The sequence below is a fragment of the Mytilus trossulus genome, chromosome 13 (genome assembly GCF_036588685.1).
Source record: "Mytilus trossulus isolate FHL-02 chromosome 13, PNRI_Mtr1.1.1.hap1, whole genome shotgun sequence".
Lineage (NCBI taxonomy): Eukaryota > Metazoa > Mollusca > Bivalvia > Mytilida > Mytilidae > Mytilus > Mytilus trossulus.
Genome location: NC_086385.1, coordinates 25059394 through 25084158, shown reverse-complemented (window position 1 = coordinate 25084158; position 24765 = coordinate 25059394). Strand labels below are relative to the sequence as shown.

The window sequence follows — 24765 nt, the reverse complement described above, 5'->3', positions numbered from 1 at the left end:
TTTTTGGGATATTTTTTTGGATTTTTTAGATTGTGCACATTATTGCATTTGACACATTATTTAAAAAATAACTTGTTTATCAATCTTTGTCACATCTGTTTGTATATCTTAGCTGTCGAATTAGTTGTCAAACACTAGCATTGATATCTTTGAAGTTGTAAGTTGTCAAATAATCTATTAAACTTTAGCAATGAGGTCTTTTCTAGTAGTTTTGCTTCTAGTTATTTTCTTATCAGGCATACAATCCATACCTGACCAGAAGAAGCAAGGTGACTGTATTTAGAAGCGTTAGTATATTGATTGATTGGCTGCATGTTGCTTGCATAAATTCAAGTGGAAACTGTTGTATTCATAAATAAAGATAGAAATCTTTAACAAAATTTTGAACTTAACAAAATAACTTGACAACTAGTTCAGCCCTTTTCAACTGATTTTTTAAGTTTGTTCCTACATGTATGTTCTGATGTAACCACACTTTCCCAGGTTAGGAGAGAGTCGAGCGCTCACAAACATGTTTAAGCCCGCCACATTCTTTATGTGCCTGTCCGAAGTCAGGAACCCGTAGTTCATTTGTTGTCGTACGTTCATGTCTGTCATTTTTGGTTTTCGTAAATTGTTTTGTTATAAATAAGGCCGTTAGTTTTCTCAATTAAATTGATACATATTTTTCATGTCGAGGCTTTTGATATCCGACTATACTGTATGGAAATTTTTCATTGTTGAAGGACGTGGTTACCTATAATTGCTAACATCCACTTCATTTTAACTTTGGTTGATAGTTGTCTCATTGGCAATATACCACAAACATACTGTTAAAAATATATGTCAATATCAAATCACCTAATGATGACGTAAGGTATGTAATTATGAAGTGAATGATGTTTGGTTTTTTTTGTCACTAAGCACCACTACCCAAAATAAAATAAGCACTTTATCAATGTGTTGTGTTTGGTATTGAAACAAAGACTGCCGCGCCTACAGTTTGCTTAATCCTAAGTTCTCTGTATAAATTATAAATGTTCTGTAGACCTATGTTTTTATGATGGTTTTATCAGTTTTCTTCAACTGATTGACATTCGTGGCCCTTTTGAAATTGATCTCGTTTTAACCCATACATTTGTGAATTTAATATCAAATTGCTCATGGATGTTGTTTTAAATCATCTAAGGGGACAACCATTTGATATTCTTGAGGGGGAAGCCAGGAGGATTTTTTGCTATTCGTTTTCATCTGTTCTTTCTTGTATTTCAGACACCATATTCGAGACACAGACCATCATGTATACCCGTTACAAAGAAGATTATTGAAACAGACAAAGCTCCTATATTAGATTTACCTTTCAGGTATTGTTATACGAACATTTGGGGAAATAGGGTTAATGGTATTTGAAGAGTCAAGGGAGACTCAATTATTCAGAAGTAAATGTGTACCATGCTTTGTCACTTTAATAGTGTTGTAGTGTAAGGCAAGCTTACAAAATCAACAAATCTTTACTGACACTTCTCTTTGGGGAACAGGGTTCAGGGGAGAATACTCTCGTACATTGGTTGCTGGGAGCGTAAATGTATGCATGTAAATAAAGGTGCTGCCGAAATTCCAAATACACTTTGCAGTGTGATTGTTGATATGTTTACGACCTGTATGTGCATTAAAATATTTGCCAGCGGATGCAAGTAACAATTGATTAGTCAATTATTTATTGATTCATATGTTTAATAATTATTTCATTGTTATTTTTTAGTATTTTTTTTTTATAATTGCACATGTTTAAGTTGTTTATGTTATATGTCGATCTGATAAGCATCTTCTTTTCGCGTTTGTTTACCGTTTCTTTTATCACGGGGTTTCCCTTTGAATTTGCGCTGTGAAGTTATACCGCATTTATAACGAGAAATGTCATATTTTAAGGCACACAATATAGAAAATATGTCGGAGAAGTACAAGAAGACACTAATTACAATTATAGCAGTATATTTTTTGAAGTTTTGAATAAATTATAGAATATTCCAAAAGTTCGTCTTCATTTGTTTATTCTTCATTTTTGTCGGCCATTTTTATTTATTCTCCTATATTGTTTGGCCAAGTGTATTTTTCTACTAATAAAAAGTGGATCACTTGCACTAATTTTGATACACATAAATGCGCAGCAATCTGCCGTTTCTTTACCCCAAAGAGGTGGAAGTTTGAATAAGATAAATTTATTATTTAAGTTTGCTAAAATATTTGCAACATCATGTCAAAAAGCAGCAGAACAAATATACGTCATGTGTACGTTATCAAATTTTACCAGTCCGTCCTGGCAGAATATTTGTAATCAACAGTTGTAATTAATTTACAGTGACCCTGTTATGTTTGTCCCCTTAAAAAAAATATCAATGATTATCTATCTAAAGAAAACATAAACTTTTGTAATTTTGTAATTTTGTTATTTTCCTCTGATGACTTATTCTGATGTTTTAATTTTTTAGTCAAGCTGTGTTGGCTGGAAATACTCTATACCTGGCTGGACAAGTAGGAAGAGATCCTGTTACACTTCAACTGGTTCCTGGTGGTATAATTCCGGAAACGATACAGGTGAGCGCAAAACGTATATAGGATACGTGTTCCATACAACAACTGCTTGACCGTTTATCGACTTGGTTTCCTGTTGTATTATTACTGAAAACGAAAAACGGAAAAAAAATTGACGATCTTACATACAAAAAAAGAACTGTATCCGCTTTCCATCCGTCTAGTAGCCTATATTTCAATACTGGTTATAGTTTATGTGATTGGTACGCTTTGTTTACAAATGAAATGATACCCATACCTATAGCACATGTTTGTAGATATATTTTTAATCATCTATTAACCTCGTGATCGAAAGGCCAAAAATTAAAAAAACATTCTTAGACATCCAAACCAAACATAGCCAAATTAGAACAACCTGAACCGTCTAATGTAGCATTGATTTAAGGATTTGCAGTCTTAGTTTTAGCACAATGACATATTACGTTTGTAAACTGGTTATTTGTAAACAACCCGTATTAGTTATATTGCACCAACATATTAGATCATTTTATTGCATGTCGTTTTTATCGACTAACTATGCAAGGGATGGAGCCTTAAGGATACTTTCATGTTTAGGCTGTAAGAACAACATTCTTTATCTGTTAGAATAAATATCAATTTACTTGAGAACTAAGGAAATATTAATTTGCCTTGTGATTTAACAGATCGAAAAAAAATCCCACCATTACAAGACAAAATCATGAATGATTCATTGATCAAAAGGAAGTACAACATACATTTACCAATGAATCTTTCTTTGTGAGAATTTGCTATATTATAAATCCAATAGATAGATATAGGAAGATGTGGTGTAAATACCAATGAGACAACTCTCCATCCAAATAACAATTTAAAAATTAAACCATTATAGGTTAAAGTACGGCCTTCAACACGGAGCCTTGGCTCAGTAATATTATAACATGAACAAATCGACCTTTCACTATATATCAAATTGCCAAACAGAAGCTGAATTTGTACCACGTGACCTGAACATTTTTGCCAACGGCACCTAGACTATCTTCCTGCCTCCTAGAGCAAGAAGTAAAAATACAAATTCATTATTATTTTATCTTATCTTACACTTACATGTCCTTAGAATTGTCAAAACCGGCGTACAGTTGCATAATTTTCATTCCATAGATATTCAGGAATATTGGTGCAGTATTAGAGGCTGCTGGTGGTAATTTCAAGGATGGTAAGTTCATTCGTTTTAATAATAAATATTATATTATAATAATAATAATAATAATAATAATAATAATAATAATAATAATAATAATAATAATAATAATCATAATAATCATAATAATCATAATAATAATCATAAAATAATAGTAATTATTTAATAATAATAATAATAATAATAATAATAATAATAATAATAATAATAATAATAATATAATATTATTAATAATAATAGTAATAATAATAATAATAATTAAAATAATAATCATCAAATAATAGTAATTATTTAATAATAATAAAAATAATAATTTGACAATAATAATAATATTATGATAATAATAATATTAATACTAATGATGATAAAATAATAATCATCAAATAATAGTAATTATTTAATAATAATAAAAATAATAATTTGACAATAATAATAATATTATGATAATAATAATATTAATACTAATGATGATAAAATAATAATTACTAAAATAAGGATAATAATTATAATAATAATAGTATGCACAATAATAATAATCATAATAATAATAATAATAATTATAATATTAATAATAAAAATAATAATATATTTTATAGAAACTGTCAGGCCATAAACAAAATAAATTATACAAAGTGATTCCTATACGTACTTTACATTATATAAATTATAATATGTTATAGAGCACAACCGCGGGTCCGTGACTGAATAAATTAAAGTACCTACGCTTTATTTTTAGCCTCTTTTTTTTGTATTCGTCTAGTCATCTGATAAAGTCATGCTGATTTTAAGGTTCACAGTTTTCTCTTTCTGTTTGAACTCGTCGACCCGGAACTTGATAATTATTGGTAATATCGATTATGTGGAAAACAAACAGGCCTGTAATGGTGTAATGTTTATCAACACCATTGTCCTGTATAAGTTACATGTAAAAGTTTTTGCATTTGTCGTTTCTACGTCATGCCGGCTTACAAGTTGAAAAGTACCTACGCCTTATTTGTAGCCTGAATTTTTAGTATTTATATTATTATCTGATAAAATCATCAATGATCATACTGATTATAAGGTGTACAGTTTTCTCTGCTTTCAAAATCTTTCTGTTTGAACCCCACCCTGAATTTCTTACTACATCCGGAAACTACTATTGATATGGTATTGGATGCGACCCGGAATTTTTTTGGTAATATTAATTATGTGAAAAACAAAAGGGCCTGGAATGGTGTTGTTTTTAGTCCTATATAAGTTATATATAAAGTTGATTTCTTTGATTCGTCGTGTTGTCGCCATGTTTACTAACAAATTGGAGCTCATTATTTTAGTAGTATAAATTGATTAATTATTTGGAAAGGTTTATAGATTGTTGATTGCTCCTTGCTTAACACCGAGGCGCAAACAGTTCATGCATATTAAGGACGATGACAAATTAGACTAATACAAAAGGCAGGTACTGAATGGTAGGTCACTGGACGGGGACTTAGATTGCCACCGATAGGGAATGTTGGATAGGGACATGAAAAAAACACCTACGAATCCCTTTCACCTGACAGTTGTTGTAATTATTGAAAAACTGACTGAGACCAGGGCATTCACTGTGGATGGTGCATTGAATTTACCGTCAACAGTCTGACAGGACCCATTCGGGATTGGAGTAAATACGTCAGATAAAAGATGGTGCGAATGTTCTATGTATGTGTTCCGTTGTGCAACACGTGCAAGTAACTGTATTTTCTGTAAAATGTAGGGAACAGAAATATAAATATATAATATATTTGAAGGCGCCTAATGAATCATTGATATATTTATGTAAGTAACTATACGATTCTTTTTTTTAAATACCAGGATATTATCATCGATACTGATTTACTCTGATTGTACATTAAATTATTGTAATATATTGGTTTGTGAATTTCATTCGTTTATGAAACAAAATAACAGTACAACGATTATATATGTATTATATACATAAATAAGAACCGCATTATGTTTGTTTGATTTCAGTTGTAAAAGTAACAGCTTTTCTGACAAAATTAAGCGACCTTACAGCATTTAATACAGTCTATACGAAATGTAAGTGTAAAAGTTAAATATGCATTAGGGTTAGATAAGAGTCAATTGCTAACCCGTCATTGCGAGAAGTATATTCACTTGATATTACTTATCACTGTATTTTATAGGAGTAACACGACAGATGTCACATGTAGAGCAGGATTTGATTACCTTTCCGGAGCACCTTATATCACCCAAGTTTTTGATAGGGTTCATGTTGCTCAGTATTTCAATATTCTATGTTGTGGTGTGTTTTGTGTACAGTTGTTTGTTGATATTTTCTTTTTTTGCCATGGCGTAGTCTGTTTATTTTCGACTTATGAGTTTGAATTTCCCTTTAGTATCTTTCGCCCCACTTTCGTGGTTACTCATTTACTAACTCGAATAATTCAAATTAAAGATCACCTGATCAGTGCCCTGTATTCATTATCGTTTCTCGTCAAATAAGAGATCGAAGTGAACGGAAGTAACAACTGGATTATTTAGGTCCATTATGTAACTTAGAATATGCCAACCAAGAGGAAGTAATCCGATGGAATCAATCCAAACGATGATGACAGTTGGCGACGACAAGATACATTATAAGTATGCACCACCCTAAGTACTGTACTATTGTAAGCAGTGTTGAAATTTAAGCTTGTTCAATCTAATACCGATCACATTTCGATCTTTAATAAAAAGATTATAATTTGTTGATTCTGGATCGCTATTGTGTTTCAACTCTGGATTAATCAAACACACCAAGACTCCGTTATCCATTCATTCATACACCCTGATGTTCCAACTCATCAGTAAGCTGACACTCAAAAATCCGAAATACCATCAGTTCTTCACCCAGGTTTTCACCGGGATCAATTTTCTTTTTTTGCCTCTTTCTTTCAAACTATATATGTTTCGCCTTTATTATTTGTCTTTTTTTTGTGGAAAAAAAGGGACCAGAAAAAAAATATTGATAGTTTACAAACAATATAAAAAGGATGATTGAGTAGCACAATCCCATACAAGATCGTTTCTTACACAACAACCCCTAACCCAATCGTGACCCACCCATCCCGACAACGCCCCCACCCACCCCACCCCCACCAAACAAAAACAAAAATGATTAGGTCTATAGAGAAAACTTATGAATCAATTTATCAGAGACTAACTATGATGTGCCATCAACTACCGGAATACAGGAACAATTCTTCTAAAGAATAAGAAACATTTCGATATAAAAAAAAACAATCACTGACTTTAAAGAAAGGAGCGTGGAATGAGACGGGATTGAAATTATCATAGTTATTTGAACACAAACGCTTCTTTTTTGATAAGGGTCTTGCCGGGTCTCCTTCTTTTCTGTGTTCTTTAATTTTTTAGGTCAATATTCTCTCTTTTTTTTTTTTGCTTTTTTTCTCCATTCTGTATTCTTTTTGCCTATTATTCTCTCTTCTGTAACTCCCACCATATCCTCATCTATATGGCGAGACGGTTCAATGTCATACTATGAGTTATATTTATTTAATGGCATATCTATAGAGTATAACTCATGTAGAAATATTTATAATGATGTATCATTTTCAGTCTTTCCAAATGATTTTCCGGCTAGAGTAGCTGTTCAAGTAGTAGCCGTACCTCTCGTAAGTAACTGTTGTTTTTTTTTCAATTTTTTAAGGTATTGTTAAAGTAATTGGTCGGCGGATTTCCAACTTATTAACATAATTGTGCTCCTCCTGTCCACTATGTCTGATAGTTTGAATAAGCTTGAGAAACTATTTCACTGCATATCTAAGTTCATCATAAGTTCTGTATTGTTCTTTTTTTTATATATTAGCAATGATCTTGATATCGTGTTCCTTTTTCATTCATAACAAAGATGTGTCATGATTAACTGCAATGCAGTATTATAAAATCTATGAATACTGGCCAATTATGTCCGAATCTAACTGTTAATGTATCGATGATGTTCACTGTACATTTGTTTATACTACCATACTTATAAATAGATGGATGAACAATGTATCGATGATGTTCACTGTACATTTGTTTATACTACCATACTTATAAATAGATGGATGAACAATGTATCGATGATGGTCACTGTACATTTGTTTATACTACCTTACTTATAAATAGATGGATGAACAATGTATCGATGATGTTCACTGTACATTTGTTTATACTACCATACTTATAAATAGATGGATTAACAATGTATCGATGATGTTCACTGTACATTTGTTTATACTACCATACTTATAAATAGATAGATGAACAATGTATCGATGATGTTCACTGTACATTTGTTTATACTATACCATACTTATAAATAGATAGATGAACAATGTATCGATGATGTTCACTGTACATTTGTTTATACTATACCATACTTATAAATAGATGGATGAACAATGTATCGATGATGTTCACTGTACATTTGTTTATACTACCATACTTATAAATAGATGGATTAACAATGTATCGATGATGTTCACTGTACATTTGTTTATACTACCATACTTATAAATAGATGGATGAACAATGTATCGATGATGTTCACTGTACATTTGTTTATACTACCAGTCAGGGGCGTTACTTAAACAAGTTATTTTTTTTAATTACTTATATAAGTATTTTTTTATTTTAAAAATAATAAAATTACTTAATAGAGTTATTTTTATTTTCAATAGAAACATAGACTAAATGTAGTTTTCATGATTTTAAACAACATTTTATATCATAAAATAAAGAATTTATCAGATTTGAGAGGAGTATAGAGATAAAAGGTTACTTTGAAAATAATGACAAAAATATTACTTGAATAAGTTATTTTAAACATTTGTGAAAAAATAGCAATTACACTTATCTAAGGCACATATGTAATTGATTTAGGTTACAAATTATAAATAACTTCAGGTCTTAATTAATTCACAAGTATCTATCTATTTATATCAGTCTAACTTCAAGATTTTAGAGGAAAATGATAATTTAATAGTCCTAAGAGACCAATCTTTGACCCAGAAGCGTCGGTATGAAAGATAAGTGCGTCGGAAAGTTAATTAGTGTTTCTGAAGAATTAGTTTTTATATATCAAGGGAAAAATAACCAGATAACTGTGAAAATTATTTAAAGCTAGTAAAATCTGTATTCTTGGACACCTATAAAAATAATATTCAGAAAAATAACTTATATAAGTTATATTTAAATAAGCCTCGTTTTCAACATTACTTGTATAGGTAATTTTAATTGTTACTTGTTTAAGTAATGCCCCTGACTGACTACCATACTTATAAATAGATGGAAGAACAATGTATCGATGATGTTCACTGTACATTTGTTTATACTACCATACTTATAAATAGATGGATTAACAATGTATCGATGATGTTCACTGTACATTTGTTTATACTACCATACTTATAAATAGATGGATGAACAATGTATCGATGATGTTCACTGTACATTTGTTTATACTACCATACTTATAAATAGATGGATGAACAATGTATCGATGATGTTCACTAAACATTTGTTTATACTACCATACTTATAAATAGATGGATGAACAATGTATCGATGATGTTCACTGTACATTTGTTTATACTACCATACTTATAAATAGATGGATGAACAATGTATCGATGATGTTCACTAAACATTTGTTTATACTACCATACTTATAAATAGATGGATGAACAATGTATCGATGATGTTCACTGTACATTTGTTTATACTACCATACTTATAAATAGATGGATGAACAATGTATCGATGTCGATTGAAACATGAGTCTAGGTAAACACAGATAGCTGAATATTACTTATTTATACGATCATATTCACTATTTATACCCGTACCAAGTAAGAAAGAAGGGGGGGGGGGGGGTCAGGAGGGGTTCTGATCCAAAAATCTCGAACTTAATTTGCCAAAATCCCGAATTCCCGATCTTAAAACACTGAAATCCTGGATCCCAACAAAAGAATAATCCCGAAATGATGAAGAATGCCTCTTACCTCAGATTAAAAGGTCAATCATACTTTTTTCAGTCAGATTATATATAAAAAAGAAGATGTGGTATGATTGCCAATGAGACAACTATCCACAAAAGACCAAAATGACACAAACATTAACAATTATAGGTCACCGTACGGTCTATGCCTTATATGTCTTTTGATTAACGTTTGCTATAAAGATGTAAGTACGCAAGGCATGGTGACGCTTTTGGAGAAAGTTGATGACCTTTGTAACATGCGTGTAATGCAAGAAGTTTGTATTTTGAAGCCGTAACTGACAATTAAAAAAAATAATTTGATAAATACCATCAGTTTTTGTTTTGATTTGTGCTTTGCTGATTCTAATCTGTTTATTGTTTGATTTCGTTGTGGTTTAACGCCGTCTTTCGACAGTAAAACTGAAATCATTGTCAATTCAGAACACGGTCCGCTTTTTAAAAGGCGATCATATTCTAACTTACAACTCCAGTGCTTACTTACAGCAATAGTTATATAGTCAGTGATGAGTATAGTTATCATTACGAAAATGACTCCAGCAGGGCGCATTATATGCACTCCATTTAAATAATAATGCATACTTTGCTCAAGACCTTGATCGGAATTCAAGTATGTGAAGATGTTTATGCTGTCCTAAAACGTTAACTTTGACTAAGATATTTTAAAAGTTATACGAATGACCCTATTACAAATTTGTATTTTAGTGTTTTCTATTGTACGAAAGTGAAATGTATCATATCAGGTTTTTTTTTTCTTTTCTTTTTTACATTGAAATAAATTCAAGAAAAAATGTTGGTAAATTTTATGAACGACAGATTATATGTCTATGATTTCCAGCAGACGTTTTGTTGAAGAATGTAACATTACAGAAATATTTCCTTCATAGACTATGAATTTGTTTTAAAAACGTCAATAGCAATCCTTCAATCGACAAGAAATCTTGAGGTTTCGACCGGATCTAGATATGTTTCTATTAACCATGAAACTAAGTTCAGGAACTGAAGTATTGTTTGTTTGGTGGTTTTATTGGTGATGTGCATTTTCAGTATCGGAATCATCGTTGTCATTATCGTTATCTGATGAATCTGTGTCATATTCATCCTCCGTATCCTTTTGAACCGGATGTTTTGTTTGGCTTTCCATCGTTGGTTCGTGATGAATTCCTATTGGTGTGCCTGTCTGGTTCGACATCTGGTACATGTTAAGAGGCAGAGTACCATATTTGTATGCTGTCTTTTCCTGTCGAACGATTCTTTGTGGTATACACTTCCCGTGTCTATTTGCCCTTTCATATAATTGATTTAGGTTATCACGACTTACAGTTATTTGGTCTGTTTTTTTCTAACGACGAAATCGATAAGAGTCTTACGCTGTTTTCTGGAAAAGGATAATATGAGAACTTTTTCGTAAAATAGAAGGCGGACCATTTAGTTATCGTCTTGACGCTCTCTCTAAAGATTGTCCCGAATCCCTACAATATTCGAGCTTTGTTGGAAGGTTCTGCTTAACATGACTGACAGCATGAAGGTTTTCGACAACAGTTGTTAGACAAGACTGCATGTTAGATGATTCCAGAACACGTTTTGTTGAAGAATGTGACAGTGCAACTGACTCCATGGTTCTCAACGAAATTGTTCCCTCCGGTCCATTTTTTGTTGTTGTTAGATTGGTGAGGTCTTTTACATTTTGTTCAGCATTTTCAAATAAATTGAGTGCGTCCTTCATACCTGCAATGTTTTCTATTGTCATATCTGTTGGTGATTTTGTTCCTTTTGCATGAATACCAAAGGTAAAGTAAAGTTTATGTAAACTTTCTAGAAAGGGAATAGTTCCACTAATTGTAGTGACTAGTTTGACCGACCCAAATTGATCATCACACACACGGTTTTTTGTAGCGTTCTCGCATGCAATACCCATGAGCTGTCCGAATGTGGAATGTGAAGCCGAACCAACTGAGCATCCCTCGATCCCTGTGCCAGCAATGACAATTGTATTTCCGGCTGTAAAGCGTTTGATCTTTCTTGCTTTTGTATCTGTGAAGGCTATTTCGTTTCTCAACTTAGTAAGACCATAAATTTCTTGACAGTCATCTGTGTTGTTTTGCCTCATGTACATTTAACCCGTCTAAATTGAATACCATTAATTCCCCGTTTCCATCTAAGCCTTTCCAAGAAGCATATAAATGGTTTTCAGAACAGCATAGATCAAGAATTCGCGAATATTAGTTCGGATACGTACACATATTAACAGCATATCCCTTGTAACCAACCCCATCCGCTTTAATGTTGATTTGATATACAAGTCTGTTTACATCACTACTGCAAAACATCATGTCTTCAGCTGCCTTTGTTATAATCCCCGGCTGGATGTCTTCATTCATGTATAGTTCATTTTTGTGGGGTCTTGATTGTTCAACATTTTTCTGATGGTTTTCAATGCGATTGCGTAAATCAAATATTGTACCTTCTGTTGACAAGTTGAAGGTTTCAGCCGTACTCTTTAGTTGGACTTTTGACTCTAATGATTTTAATGATAAACCGACGGTTCGGGTTAATCTAAAAACTAATATATTTATACCAAACTGGCATACAAAACATATACCAGCTAAAATTACTAAACTTCTACAGTGAGTGATTTCTGTCGTTTGAAGCTCTAGTATTTGCACATGATTGTGAAATCTAGCTTTCCAAATACTTGATGATTTATTTAGTGCGTTCATGTCACAGAAAACAATGTTACATAGGTTGTTGCACGCGATGGCAGTTGGGTGTGGGTACATTCCTAGTTTGTTGTTCTCAGTAGGTCTAAAACGTTCAGGTATCATGTTATGGACAATCAAATCTACTGATCGCAGAATGTCGCGGACTGCCGTACTACTGATCTTTATAACAGTGTCAATAGACATTCTGTCTTTGTTTCTTACACAATCGACTGTTTCCGTAGTCTTTTTCGAATATCTACACGTGTGGAGCATATACAGATTTGCCCTCTCCTTGTTGAAAAGCAGGTACCAATTTGAAAAACTGCATTTGATTGATTTTCCAACATGGACGCAGTCGGACAGTATCGAAAGAACAGACAATAATGGATGAGCGGAACCATCCTCTATGTTTTTTTTCAAAGCCTCCAATGCAACTTTGTTCCCAGATTTACAGTCCGATATCAAGGCTAACACTGAGCACTTTATGCAAACTTTTTTATCTTCTACACATTTTCTGCAGGACCTCAGAGAAGGATGGATACTAGTTTGGCCGACTGTGATACAAAGATCACATACTTTTGAGTCACGTATACATGTTTCACAAATTGAGCTGCATTCATGGTTATATTTGACAATATTGTCGACATACTCGACGCCTTCGAGGCAGTGTAGACATAATTGGCATGTGAGCATTGTGTTAATGAATATTTTTTTCATAAAGGTAACTGTTTTTCCTGCCTTTGTAAGGTAATCAATAGCTTCTGCTTACATTGTACTTTGTTGCATAATGTAGTCAAATAGGAGACGGCAGCCTCTGTGACAATGCTCCCTCTCAGATCTTCTGGTTTCGGATCTGGATTTGCTTTTATGTATACTACATCATAATCCTGACTGCCTCCTATTACTCGTTTAGTTCTATCGTCGACCTCAAATACAGTCTTTAGTGCTGTTCCATCAAACGCCGACACACCGACTTGACCTGAGTAATTGCATTTTTGAGCAATGGTTCTACGCTTTCATTGCCATTAATAAGTTGTAGAAATGTACTCAGTAATTTACCAATTACTCCATTTGAGGTTGTAAAGTCCCCTTTCAATAACTGTCTTACTGAACGACTTGGTCCTCCTAAGTTCAGCTTGTGATTTGACAGGTCCTTTTGATAGACAGACCCTTGTGAATGACACATGGGACCTCTAATGAAATTTGATGTTTGTCTTCCCCCAAGAAATTCCACTGTATTGTGAAACTCTGTCACATCACTGTCATATTCATGTCTAGGGTTGACTTATAGACAGGGTATTTTTTATTAATATGCAGTTAGTCAAAATTGGTATTAGTGCTTGAACAGTTAATGTCTGTTTTCAAATAAAAAGGGATGGTATCTGAAAGACGTATACCTCGTATATTAGGCCATAGTACGTCATGTTTGTTTCGTATTTTTTGTGTGAAGTTGCCTGTTTTATAAATATTTTCGGCTTGTCTTTTTATATTTAATTTGGAAAACAGAGAGTTTCTTTTGAAGTTTATGACTGTCCATTTTGTATTTTATAGTTATTCATAATTTCTTATAAAACAATATGCTGAGGTGCTTACATAGTCAGAATGCATTCCTATTGTTCATTTATAGGAATTAAACATATCTTTCAATTCAAGCCAAACAATCTTTGGATCCTGTATCCATTAACCGAAATTTGTTTGATTTTTAACGCCATATTTATCTTGATTGCCTATCTCATGGTGACCACTCTCAATTGGTGGATGAAGTATAAACTCTAGGGAATGACTGGCAATTGTTATCAATTAAGACTTAATTCGACAGATTTCTATTTAGAAGGTTCGAACTCACGGCCTTCGTGTAAACAGGCAAAATACAACTAGGTTCAGCTGTAATACCCCCCCCCCCCCTTAATCTGCTGACGGGATGATTCATCTTTATCTAACTTATTTCTTTCGCTGTCTCAATCATTATTTATTCATAATTTTTGTTTTGGAACATAGTTTAATTCTCATCAATTACTTAAACATGATTGTTTTATTCATATATTTGTAAACTTATAATAATGATCAATATAACAATTATTATATATAAACAGTGTTATATAATTTATTCCAAAAAGAGTGTCAATAGATATGTGTGAGGGTGTCACATACTGCCCGACATTTCGGCTATGTACGAAAAAGTCACAACACAAAAGTACTGCAATGATTACCCCGAAGACTCAATATGAACAAGTTCATGATCAATATCTGAATCATCTGAACTTGAGTGATGCTGTGTATGTACGCTACTTTTTAACCAGGATGCCATCGCGTTTTTAAAATTATCTTTTCCTGTCGCCAATGATTTTTCTTTACATATTGGTTTTCACAATCATCATAATGTTCTGTAATAGAATAAAAAACTTATAAAAGAAAAATTATAAAAAGAATGGGCAGCTTATTTGCATCAATGAGATAATCAAACACCATCAATAAAAGGTTTGGAACAAACATAAATATTCATACGAAATTACCCAAAAGTGTATATAAACAGTTGACACAGAGATATGTCTCACCTTTATGTAATTTTGATAGTTGAATGCAATTGTATAAATTCAAATTGCAACACTTAAACATTTTAACTACGGAAATGCTCCTAGTCAATGAACCATGACTGAAGATGAGAGGCAAAACAGCCGTGTTGGAAATGATATATGCCAATGCTAATATAAATGCATACCAAATATTATTGACGTAAAATTATTAGTTTCTACTTGCACTAACCTAACAATAATCTTTAACAGTTAGGCAATACACCAAAGTCATTAAACGATGACTAAGTGGTTGTTGTAAAACAATCTCTCTGGAAATGAGATGAGCCGACGCTATGGAAAACTTTCAATATATCATGACTGAAGGAGCGGGGCCAAATTGTCTCTATAGAAATGAGGTGTGCAAATACAACTGCGCACCAGATATCATTGACCTACAATAAGTGGTTCATTTTAAACTGGCCTAATCATAAACTTTAACAAATTGTTGACGTAGTCGCCACCGACGCCATCAGGAACAACATATTTTTGTCTTGCATTTTGACTCCGTCAAAGTGGGACAACAATAGCTAAGTCTTAATTATATACAATATGTATGTGTGCCACGTAATTTGCAAAGGTTGTAGTATTTTTATAATAATTGTATGTTCAATTCTATTTTGATCGTATAGTGTGTACTAGGTTTGATGTTGTTTTATTTTTATTGTATAGTAAATTTCCTTTCAATTTTAGGAAACCGATATCAACTATTTATCTCATTTTGAAGATCATATATATATATATATATATATATATATTTGTATCCATTCTGTCAATTTCTGCCCAGATTATTTAAAGTAAAACCTTAGTCAAAATACGCAACAGCTTCTCTCGGGTCTACCATAACTGGGTTTGTGAAAAGCATAATTTGGATTTCAAATATCTAATAACAAAGCAGTGAAATTGAAAACATGTATGTCATAATGATTTTTTTTATATACATGTAACTTACTACGCTTGAAATATGTCACTTTGGCAGAATTTCCTCTGTCTCCTTCCACAAGATATGGTTTCATGCAGATTTCACATTTGACTGTTATTTCATTTATTGGCTCACTATTCTTGTATGCACTTAACACTAGAAAAAATCAATATCAACATAACTTTCTGATTCAAGAAACATAAACTGGATATACAAGACTTCATAGATATGTACATGTTAACTTACTTGGTCCCAGGATGTTCTGTGTGAGAGCATGTCTAAGGCTTTCATTGGAAAGTTTAAATTGATTTTTTTTAGTTGAGTAAAATTATTTTATAAATATATATTAAAAATGTATTCAGTGTCATGATGTTATCTTACAATTTAAGACTCTGTCAGGTTAGCCAATAGGGTTAGGGTTGGCTAATATTTTTCTAATATTAACGGTGGTACCTAACACTACAGGGAGATAACTCTGTAAAATCAGCTAAACGTTTCAATCATGTTGTATTGTTCAGGGAATATCAAGCTTCTCAGTGATCAAAATTAGTGTTTGTCAAACTGCTATATATCCAACCATTTTTTTCCGAGAAAGAAATCGGTTCAAGTTTTTGAAATTTTTATATTTTTTTCAAAGGGTCAAAGTAAATATTTTGTGTAAATTAAACGAGCCAAAATAATTTTAGTCAAGGTGTTGGGTACCCCCTTAATGTCAGTCTTAAAATACAGGTCATATGTTTTTTAACATGTAATTTTCTTTACAATATTGTAGCATAAATAAAGGGAAAAAAGGCATACACTATGTATAGTTGTACCATTTGTCTGTATTTCGACCGGTTTAAGCATTATGCATTACATTATTGCAATCAAAATAAATATCTGAAAATAAGTATCTAATTGAAGTTTTTGTCAGGTCTTTTACATGTTTTTTTTACATTGAATCTATTTTTAAAACGATTGTTTATTTTTCAGGGCGGTCAAATAGAGGTTCAAACAATAGCTGTTATTGATAAGTGCTGATTGCGAGGCTGAGATGAGATAACGAGACGCAAATTACATAAAGAATGTTTTATAGTTAATAAACAAATCAATACATTAATATGATGATGATGATGATGATGATGGCCATCATGATCGAAAACATATTCAGAACTTGAACACAATATTGTGATATGACATTAACCTTGGTTTGCATAGCATAGTTCTGATTCCTTGTCCAACTTTAAACGTTTGGTGCATTTTTATTTTATCAGCACTTTAAGTTTTGGATTTTCAAATAGTTTTGCCTTGATTATCACTGAAAAGATAATATTTGTCGAAATGTACATCTTGTGCAGTAATAGAGAGGTGATAGATACCAATGGTATATTCAAACTCATAAGTCGAAAAAATAAACCGACAACGCCATGGCAAGAAAGAAAAAGAAAATGACCAAAAGACACACAACAGTACTCAAACACAACATAGAAAAAATTAAAGACTGAGCAACACGAACCCTACCAACAAGGGGTTACAATTGGTACTCTTAATGTAATTCAACAAGACCAGCACCCTCCATGATCACTGGTTTAGAGAAGAAGATAAAAGTCCACAGAAGACCAGGGTATTCTACTCGCATCACTATTTTGACTCCGATCATGTGGTCATTGCTCTTTCAGCTAAATGCCGTGTACTTAGCAAAGAGGTAGCAATTTAAAAGTCTCTGGTTCGACCGGGCTAGGAACAAAACCACTATTTCCTCACTTGAAGCAAGCACCAAAATGGTTATATAGAACGTATTTTGCCTAATATGTTATAATAATTGCTAAGTCTTAGCTTTTTGTTTTCATGTCTAGTTCTATACCTATACAGACTCTACTCAAGTAGTGAACAAATCGAAAGAATTACCCGTATAAGCTGTGTTGAATTGACAATTGTACTTCTAAAGATTGCCTGAATGTTTTACCGGAGAGATTCACATTCCCTTTTATCCCAACACATACCCTTCTGGAGCACCTGATATCAGCTCGGTTTTTTGGTGGAGTTTGTGTTGCTCAGTTTTTTGTTTTCTTTGTTGTGTTCTTCATACTGTTGTTTGTCCTTGTTCATTTTTCGTTTTTTTGACATTGCATTGTCAGTTTGTTTTCATATGAGGATATAATCTTTTGATCAGTTTACCTGAGGTCTGGAGCTGGCATATCAATAACTGCAAGCAGTCCTTTGTTAATTTATGTTCATCATTGTCATTCTTCTAAGTTTTTTTTGTTACCTATTCTAAGATCGGACTTGAAAAACTCATTTTAAACTGATTTTAACTGTGTGTATTGCTGTTTGGGTTAATTCAACATTGGCTTAAGGTATAGGGAGAGGGTTAATATATCAAAACGTATGTTTAACCCTGCCGCATGTGTGCGCCTTTCGTAAGTCAGGAGACTTGTATTATTTCTAATGTTGGTTCGTGTATATGTTTCGAAGTTAACTATGACGTCCATTTTCGCTGAACTAATATCCATCATTGTTTATAGGCTAGCTGAAGCCCGCCTCCGGATGTGAGATTTTCTCGTTTTGTTAAATAACCATTGGTGGACTGTTTTCTGCTCTTTGGTCGGGTGGTTTTTCTTTGACACATTCCCTGTTTCCATTTTCGATTTAATTTCGACTTATGAGTTTAATATCCATGTGGTATCCTTCGCCTCTTTTCTACATATAAATGTCCTTGTGTTTAATAAGGTGTTATGTTTTGTCTTCATTTGGTTGTGTAATGGATGCATTAGCGTCGATAAAAAATTAGTTTAGGTAACTGAGAGTAAAGTTTGATTTGTAAAAAAGGTCTATATATATACTAAGTAATGCAAAAGTAAAGTGTAAATATGACGTTGTATAAAAACTGTAATCATCAATATTTTCAAACCAGATGATAGACGTCAATTAAACTTCATTAGGAATATAATATGTTACTCCAGGACTGTATATAAAATAAGGAGTTTAATATGATTGCCAATGAGCAAACAATTCATTAAAGACCAGATAACGTAGATGTTTGTCACATAAAGTCTCCGACGGCCTTCACAAATTAGTAAAACCAATACTGCATATCAAGCTTATAAAAAGCATAGACAAGGTTAACTTTAAATCAATTTAATCGCGGAAACCAACGGCCTTAATTATGTTCAAAACAACAAGAGAAAAATACATGTGATTAGATGCACAACCGACTACCATCGAATTACTGGCTCCTCAACATGGATGGTCACATATTGTATGTCGCGGGTTGAACATATTTGCTGACGGCCAACCGCCTCAAATAGACAGTTGGGTAGCGACACAACGTAATAACAATCTATAAACAATCGGGTGTGAAAGTATAAACGATATAAGGAGGGCTAAAAGATAAAGAATAGAAAATAACTGACAATAATATAAAGAAAGGAGAAAACGGCCTAAACAAAGTTATGAAAAATAATAACTTGCAATCACCCCCTAATCACTTTTGAAGACATTGATTATGTATATTGTTTTACTAAACCATAGAAGAACAAAACTTCTTATGATATCAAAAGGTAGAAGGAATATTCGCCATATAAACCATTATAATAGGCATAGAATATTTGATATGCGTAATATGTAGTAAAATGGTGAAGTTTATTTTGCGCATGAAAAGTATAAGCTTTATTACTAGTTCAAAAAAGTTGAACAAGGTACGTTGTAAATAATACACGCATACAACATTGGAAAGCAGTTGGCATAACCTCAAAAGATACATAGGCTGGTTCGCTCATCTAGTTATTGGTACAAAATTACAATAATATTTTGGAAATGTTTTATTCCTATTCATGTAAATATTTGTATAGGCCGGAATACAATTTGTCCTATATATAAGCTGTGACCGGAGAATTCGATCAAGGTTAATTGGTTTACCAATGCTGAAAACAACATCATAAAATACTGATCAGTTTTTAGTTGATGAACATAAATGGTAGTTTCAGAAAAGTGGTATATTTTAATCTTTTTATACATAATACATTGACATAACTGGAGTTTCAATAATCCATATTCCCTTCCTTTAAAGTTTCAAAATTTAGATTTGGCAAGATCAGCTTGTTTCTGATTTTAATGTCTAAGGTCGTGGTAGCATTTTTTTTTCGTGTTCTATATTTGAAAATTATTTTAAATGACTACAATTTTTTTCAAATCCCTGCAAGGTAGATGTATATTAGACTTTGAAACGATTTTTACAAATAGGTCCAACATGGTAGGCATCAATTATTATGTAATCTGGGTCAAATACCAATTAGTAAATTACATGATATTTTCAAGGCGTGTGACACAATCTCGTTCTTCAGCCCATTCTATGAATATTCGCGTATAATTACAGCTGTTTGTCACCATAGGCTGTTCATGGTTATCGATAAACCTGAAGATCATTAACGACACTTTTTGAATATTAAAAAAACTTTATACCTCCCCATTTTGATAACACAGAACCCTCTTTTATTTCGTATACATACAAAAAAAAACCAACAGAAGTTTTATTTTTAATTGTACGTCAGTAACATCTGACGTCAATGTAGAAAATAATACGCCTCTAACTTGAGACTGTAAACCGTCAAATTTTAGATATGATCCATATGGTCATGTTATTACGGGGGACCTCAATATTCTTCAAGACCGAGAGGTTAAACGCTTTTTGAAAAAAGGACCAAAATATCGTCCTCCATCTAAAATAAATTGGAAACATTGTCGTCAGGTCACAAAAAACGCTCTTTCATCTTATTGTAAAAATTGGTGTAAACGGGAAAAATCTGATAAGAAATCTCTTGATTCTTTTTTTAAATAAATGTATGAATGTTGTGGATATTCGAATATCACATTTTGAAAAGAATTCAGATACAATTAAAGAATACGTAATACGCCTATTTCTAGAATAAGAAACAAACTTCGTTCACTTTCAAAGCAGTTTGTGTGTGTACCGCCACAGAGAGTCATATAGTAAACAAACATATCACAACCACAGCTTAAAGCCTCTTCTGAACATTTGAAGGTCAAAACTATGTATTGGTTACCCATACTACACAAAAAACAGTTAAATATCGTTTCATCTCGGCCTCTAGTAAGTGTTCTACAACTAATGGTTCAGTGCTTGTTACCAGTTCCCTAACTCTTATCAAAGAACGTATCCTTAATTTTTGTAATAAAATATATGAAAATAGTGGAATTTACTATTTTTGCAGTGTAAACAATTCTTTGGATGTTTTGGATAATTTTCTTTGGTAAATCTGAATGCAAATATATTTGCTGCAACTCATTTAAAGCCTTCTTTTCAAATGAGAAAGGTAACTATGCTAGATATACTTACTGGAGGTGTGATGAGATGATTGAAGCTGTTAATTTTCTCCTTGATAATATTATCTCCTTGACAATATTTATGTACGTTTCGACAATGAAGTTTATCGACAGGTTGTAAGTATTATTATGGGCAACAATTGCCCCCCTTTCATAGCAGATTTGTTCTTGTACTGTTATGAATCACAGTTTATGACCAAATTCAGTAAAGACCCGTCTAAATTTCATTTAATTTATAAATTCCACAACACTTACCGTTAATTTGATGATATTTGTGTCGTCAGTTAAACAATAACTTTCTAAATATATTGCCGAAATTTACCTAAAGGAAATTACTTTGAATAAAACTGTCCTTTCCTAGACTTAAATATTTCAGATTTAAACGGAAAACTCTACACTAAAATTTAACGACAAATGGGAAGATTTTTCGTTCCCTATTGTTAATTTACCTTTTTTTGGACGGTGATGTTCCTTTGGCACCATATTACGGTGTTTATATATCACAACTCGTTTGCTATGCCTGTGTCTGTTGTGACGTTTTGGATTTCAATGAACGTAATCTGTGTAATACTGGTAAATTATTAGGTCAGGGATTTCGTTACCACATGTTACTTAAAACCTTTACTAAATTATTCCAAAGATATAAATATTTGGTTTTGAAGTTTGGTTGTACCTGTAGAAAACTTATTTCAAACGGGAAAACACATCCTTATTTTTACGGAGATGTTGTTTACCGAGCCCGGAAAGTTAGAAACGATCCTGGTGAACTTATCGATCCTTTAAATAAACTATTCCAAAAGGTTACCAATTCAACACTGTAATAAGATCTTTGAATATTGTTTTTATTGGTAATAATATTGATTTTGTTATCAGTAAATTAAAATCCAACTTAATATTATTTTTATATACATATGCAACTTCACGGTTCTACAGTCTGTCGATACCTGTATCTTAGCATTGCACAAGGTCATGTTTTTCTCCAACTGTTTATGACGTCTTTACACTAAATCCATTGGATGTTATAATATAAATGATTGATATTTTAGTCTAAGATGCATGATTTTGTTTATTAGTTGCTATCCCTTGTGGAGAGTTGTCTCATTGGCAATCATACCACATCTTATTTTTTATATATTGGCTTTGAACAAGCTGTCAGTAACTGTGAATACTCTCAGATCTGTACTTCGTGTCATTTTGTTGTTGGGATGTATAAGTACCCATCCACGTCCACTCTGTGTTTTTATTAGATGTATTTCTATATGTATCCATCTGATGAGTTAAGCCTTTTTCAATTGATTTTAATAGCGTGTTCTTATGTAGTACTGTTGCACCACAGTACCATGTTTAGGTGAGGGTTGGCGCCTTTAAACGAGTTTAACCCCGCCACATTATGATTGTGCCCGTCCCAAGTCAGGAGCCTGTAATTCAGTGGTTATCGTTTGTTACTCTGTAACATATTTGTTTTTTGTTCTTTATTTTGTACATAAATTAGGCCGTTAGTTTTCCTGTTTAAATTGTTTTAACATTTGTCATTTCGGGGCTTTTTATAGCTGAGTATGCGATGTGGGCTATTCTCATTGTTGAAGGCCGTGCGGTGACATATAGATGTTAATGTTTGTGTCATTGGAGAGTTGTCTCACTTGCAATCATAGCACATCTTTTTATTTGGATAAGGTACAGTAGACTTAGAATTGATTTTTACAACTACATGTATGTCAATCATACACTGTTTTGGTGTTTTTTTTTCAATTATTGTTCTGTGCAAACTCATAGAATGTTATGTAAGGGTCATATATTATGTGTTATATGAGGCAACAAACCATTATTGACAGAAAGAATAGAGCATGATCAGGTCACTTTTGTTGGCCCCTGAATTTGTGTACCAAATATTTAATTTCTTTCCTTTTCGTGAGATGGCATCGTTTTTTTTTTAGATATTAATTTATCCGCAAACACAATTTTCTTAATTATGAATTTAAGCCTGACTCATTATAAACTGACATAAAGATTGTTGACCACTTACTCCTGATGCTGTATGTAATATAACTAATATTCTTTTTGTACCTCAGGATGGATTTTTTTTTCACAAATTGAAGGCTCTAAAAGTCTACGGTTACTAAAACTTGTGTCGGCAACAATAAAAAGTGCCAATATTTCTTCTTCTTATAATAATGATGTACTGGCCAGATAATTGAGTACTGTTATACCCCAGGATGGATATTTTTACATGAAAGGAAAGGAATTTAAGTTTGAATTGAAAATTAGTTGTCGGCTTTAATATAAGGTGCCAATTTGTTTACTTTTTGTGGAATATTATGTAACAGCATTTATTTTATTCTTTTTTCACTTCAGAATGGATAGTTTTACACAAATTGAAAGCACTAAATGTCTACGGTCTCTAAAACGTTTGTGGACAACCATAAAAATATCAGTATTTTGTCTTTTTTTTTTATAATATTTACTTGCCTGAAAATTAAGTACTTTAATATCTTAGTGTGAAGATGAAGGATTTTAAGTTTAAAATTGCAAAATTTGTTGCCGGCTTTGATAAAAAGTGCTAAAATTTTCCCTGTTTCTAGAATATTATATAACAGCATTAATTTTTTTTGTACATCAGGGTGGAAAATTAAACACAAATGCAGTGCTCTATAAATCTACCGTTACTAAAATGTTATGTCGACAACAATCAAAAGTGCCCATATGTTTTTCTGTCTCTTTTTTTTCGTGTGCTGGACTGATAATTGAGAACTTTTATCTCTCAGAATGGATTTATTTTTACATTAAAGGGAAGGAATATAAAGTTAAAAATTGCACAATTTGGTGTCAACATCAATATTAAGTAAAATTACCTTCTGTCCGAATATTGAAAAACAGCATTAGAATCCAGTTCTTTTTGTACCGCAGGATGGATAATTGAGAATTCTTTAAGTCAATGGTTACTAACACATGAAATGGTTATGTCGAAAACAATAAAAAGTGCTAATATAATTTTTCATACAATATGCTTGTACTGGCCTTATAGTTGAGTTCTTTTTATACCTCACGATGGTTTGTTTGACAAAAAAAGGGAAGGAATTATTTCGATGGAAGATTTTTTTCATAAAAATCAATTGCTGTGGTCTGCAGGAAGGAACAGGTTAATTAAATTTGACGTCATACATTGAATATGTAGGTCGATCAATAAAATCATTTGTAAATGCAATAAACCTGTTTCATTTCAAATCTTGACACAAGTGAAACAACTTTCAACTTTTAGTCAAAACAATAACACAAATATTCACGTCGTTATATTTATTTTCGGAACGTCTCGTTATAGGATGATGACTATTTTATGTTTTAATAAATGAGAAAAAACATTTATTATTTGAACAATATAGTAAACAACTGAATAAAGTGCATACATCTATACATAAATCTTTCAGAATATTTCCGATTGCAAGACCAATGTATTTTTCCGCTATTGTAAGAATAATTAAATGCAAACAATC

General features: G+C 32.2%; 1 protein-coding gene across 1 annotated transcript in view; it reads left to right on the top strand.

Moving 5' to 3' along the window:
- LOC134694184 (2-iminobutanoate/2-iminopropanoate deaminase-like) overlaps positions 1 to 17035 on the top strand; it is a 60431-nt gene extending 43396 nt beyond the window's left edge. The window contains exons 2-7 of the mRNA XM_063555179.1: positions 1252 to 1343; positions 2469 to 2574; positions 3691 to 3745; positions 5726 to 5794; positions 7337 to 7392; positions 16928 to 17035. Coding sequence (XP_063411249.1) covers positions 1252 to 1343; positions 2469 to 2574; positions 3691 to 3745; positions 5726 to 5794; positions 7337 to 7392; positions 16928 to 16975 — 426 coding nt within the window. The 3' untranslated portion in view covers positions 16976 to 17035. The remainder of the gene's footprint in view (positions 1 to 1251; positions 1344 to 2468; positions 2575 to 3690; positions 3746 to 5725; positions 5795 to 7336; positions 7393 to 16927) is intronic.
- The last annotated feature ends 7730 nt before the right edge of the window (positions 17036 to 24765 follow it).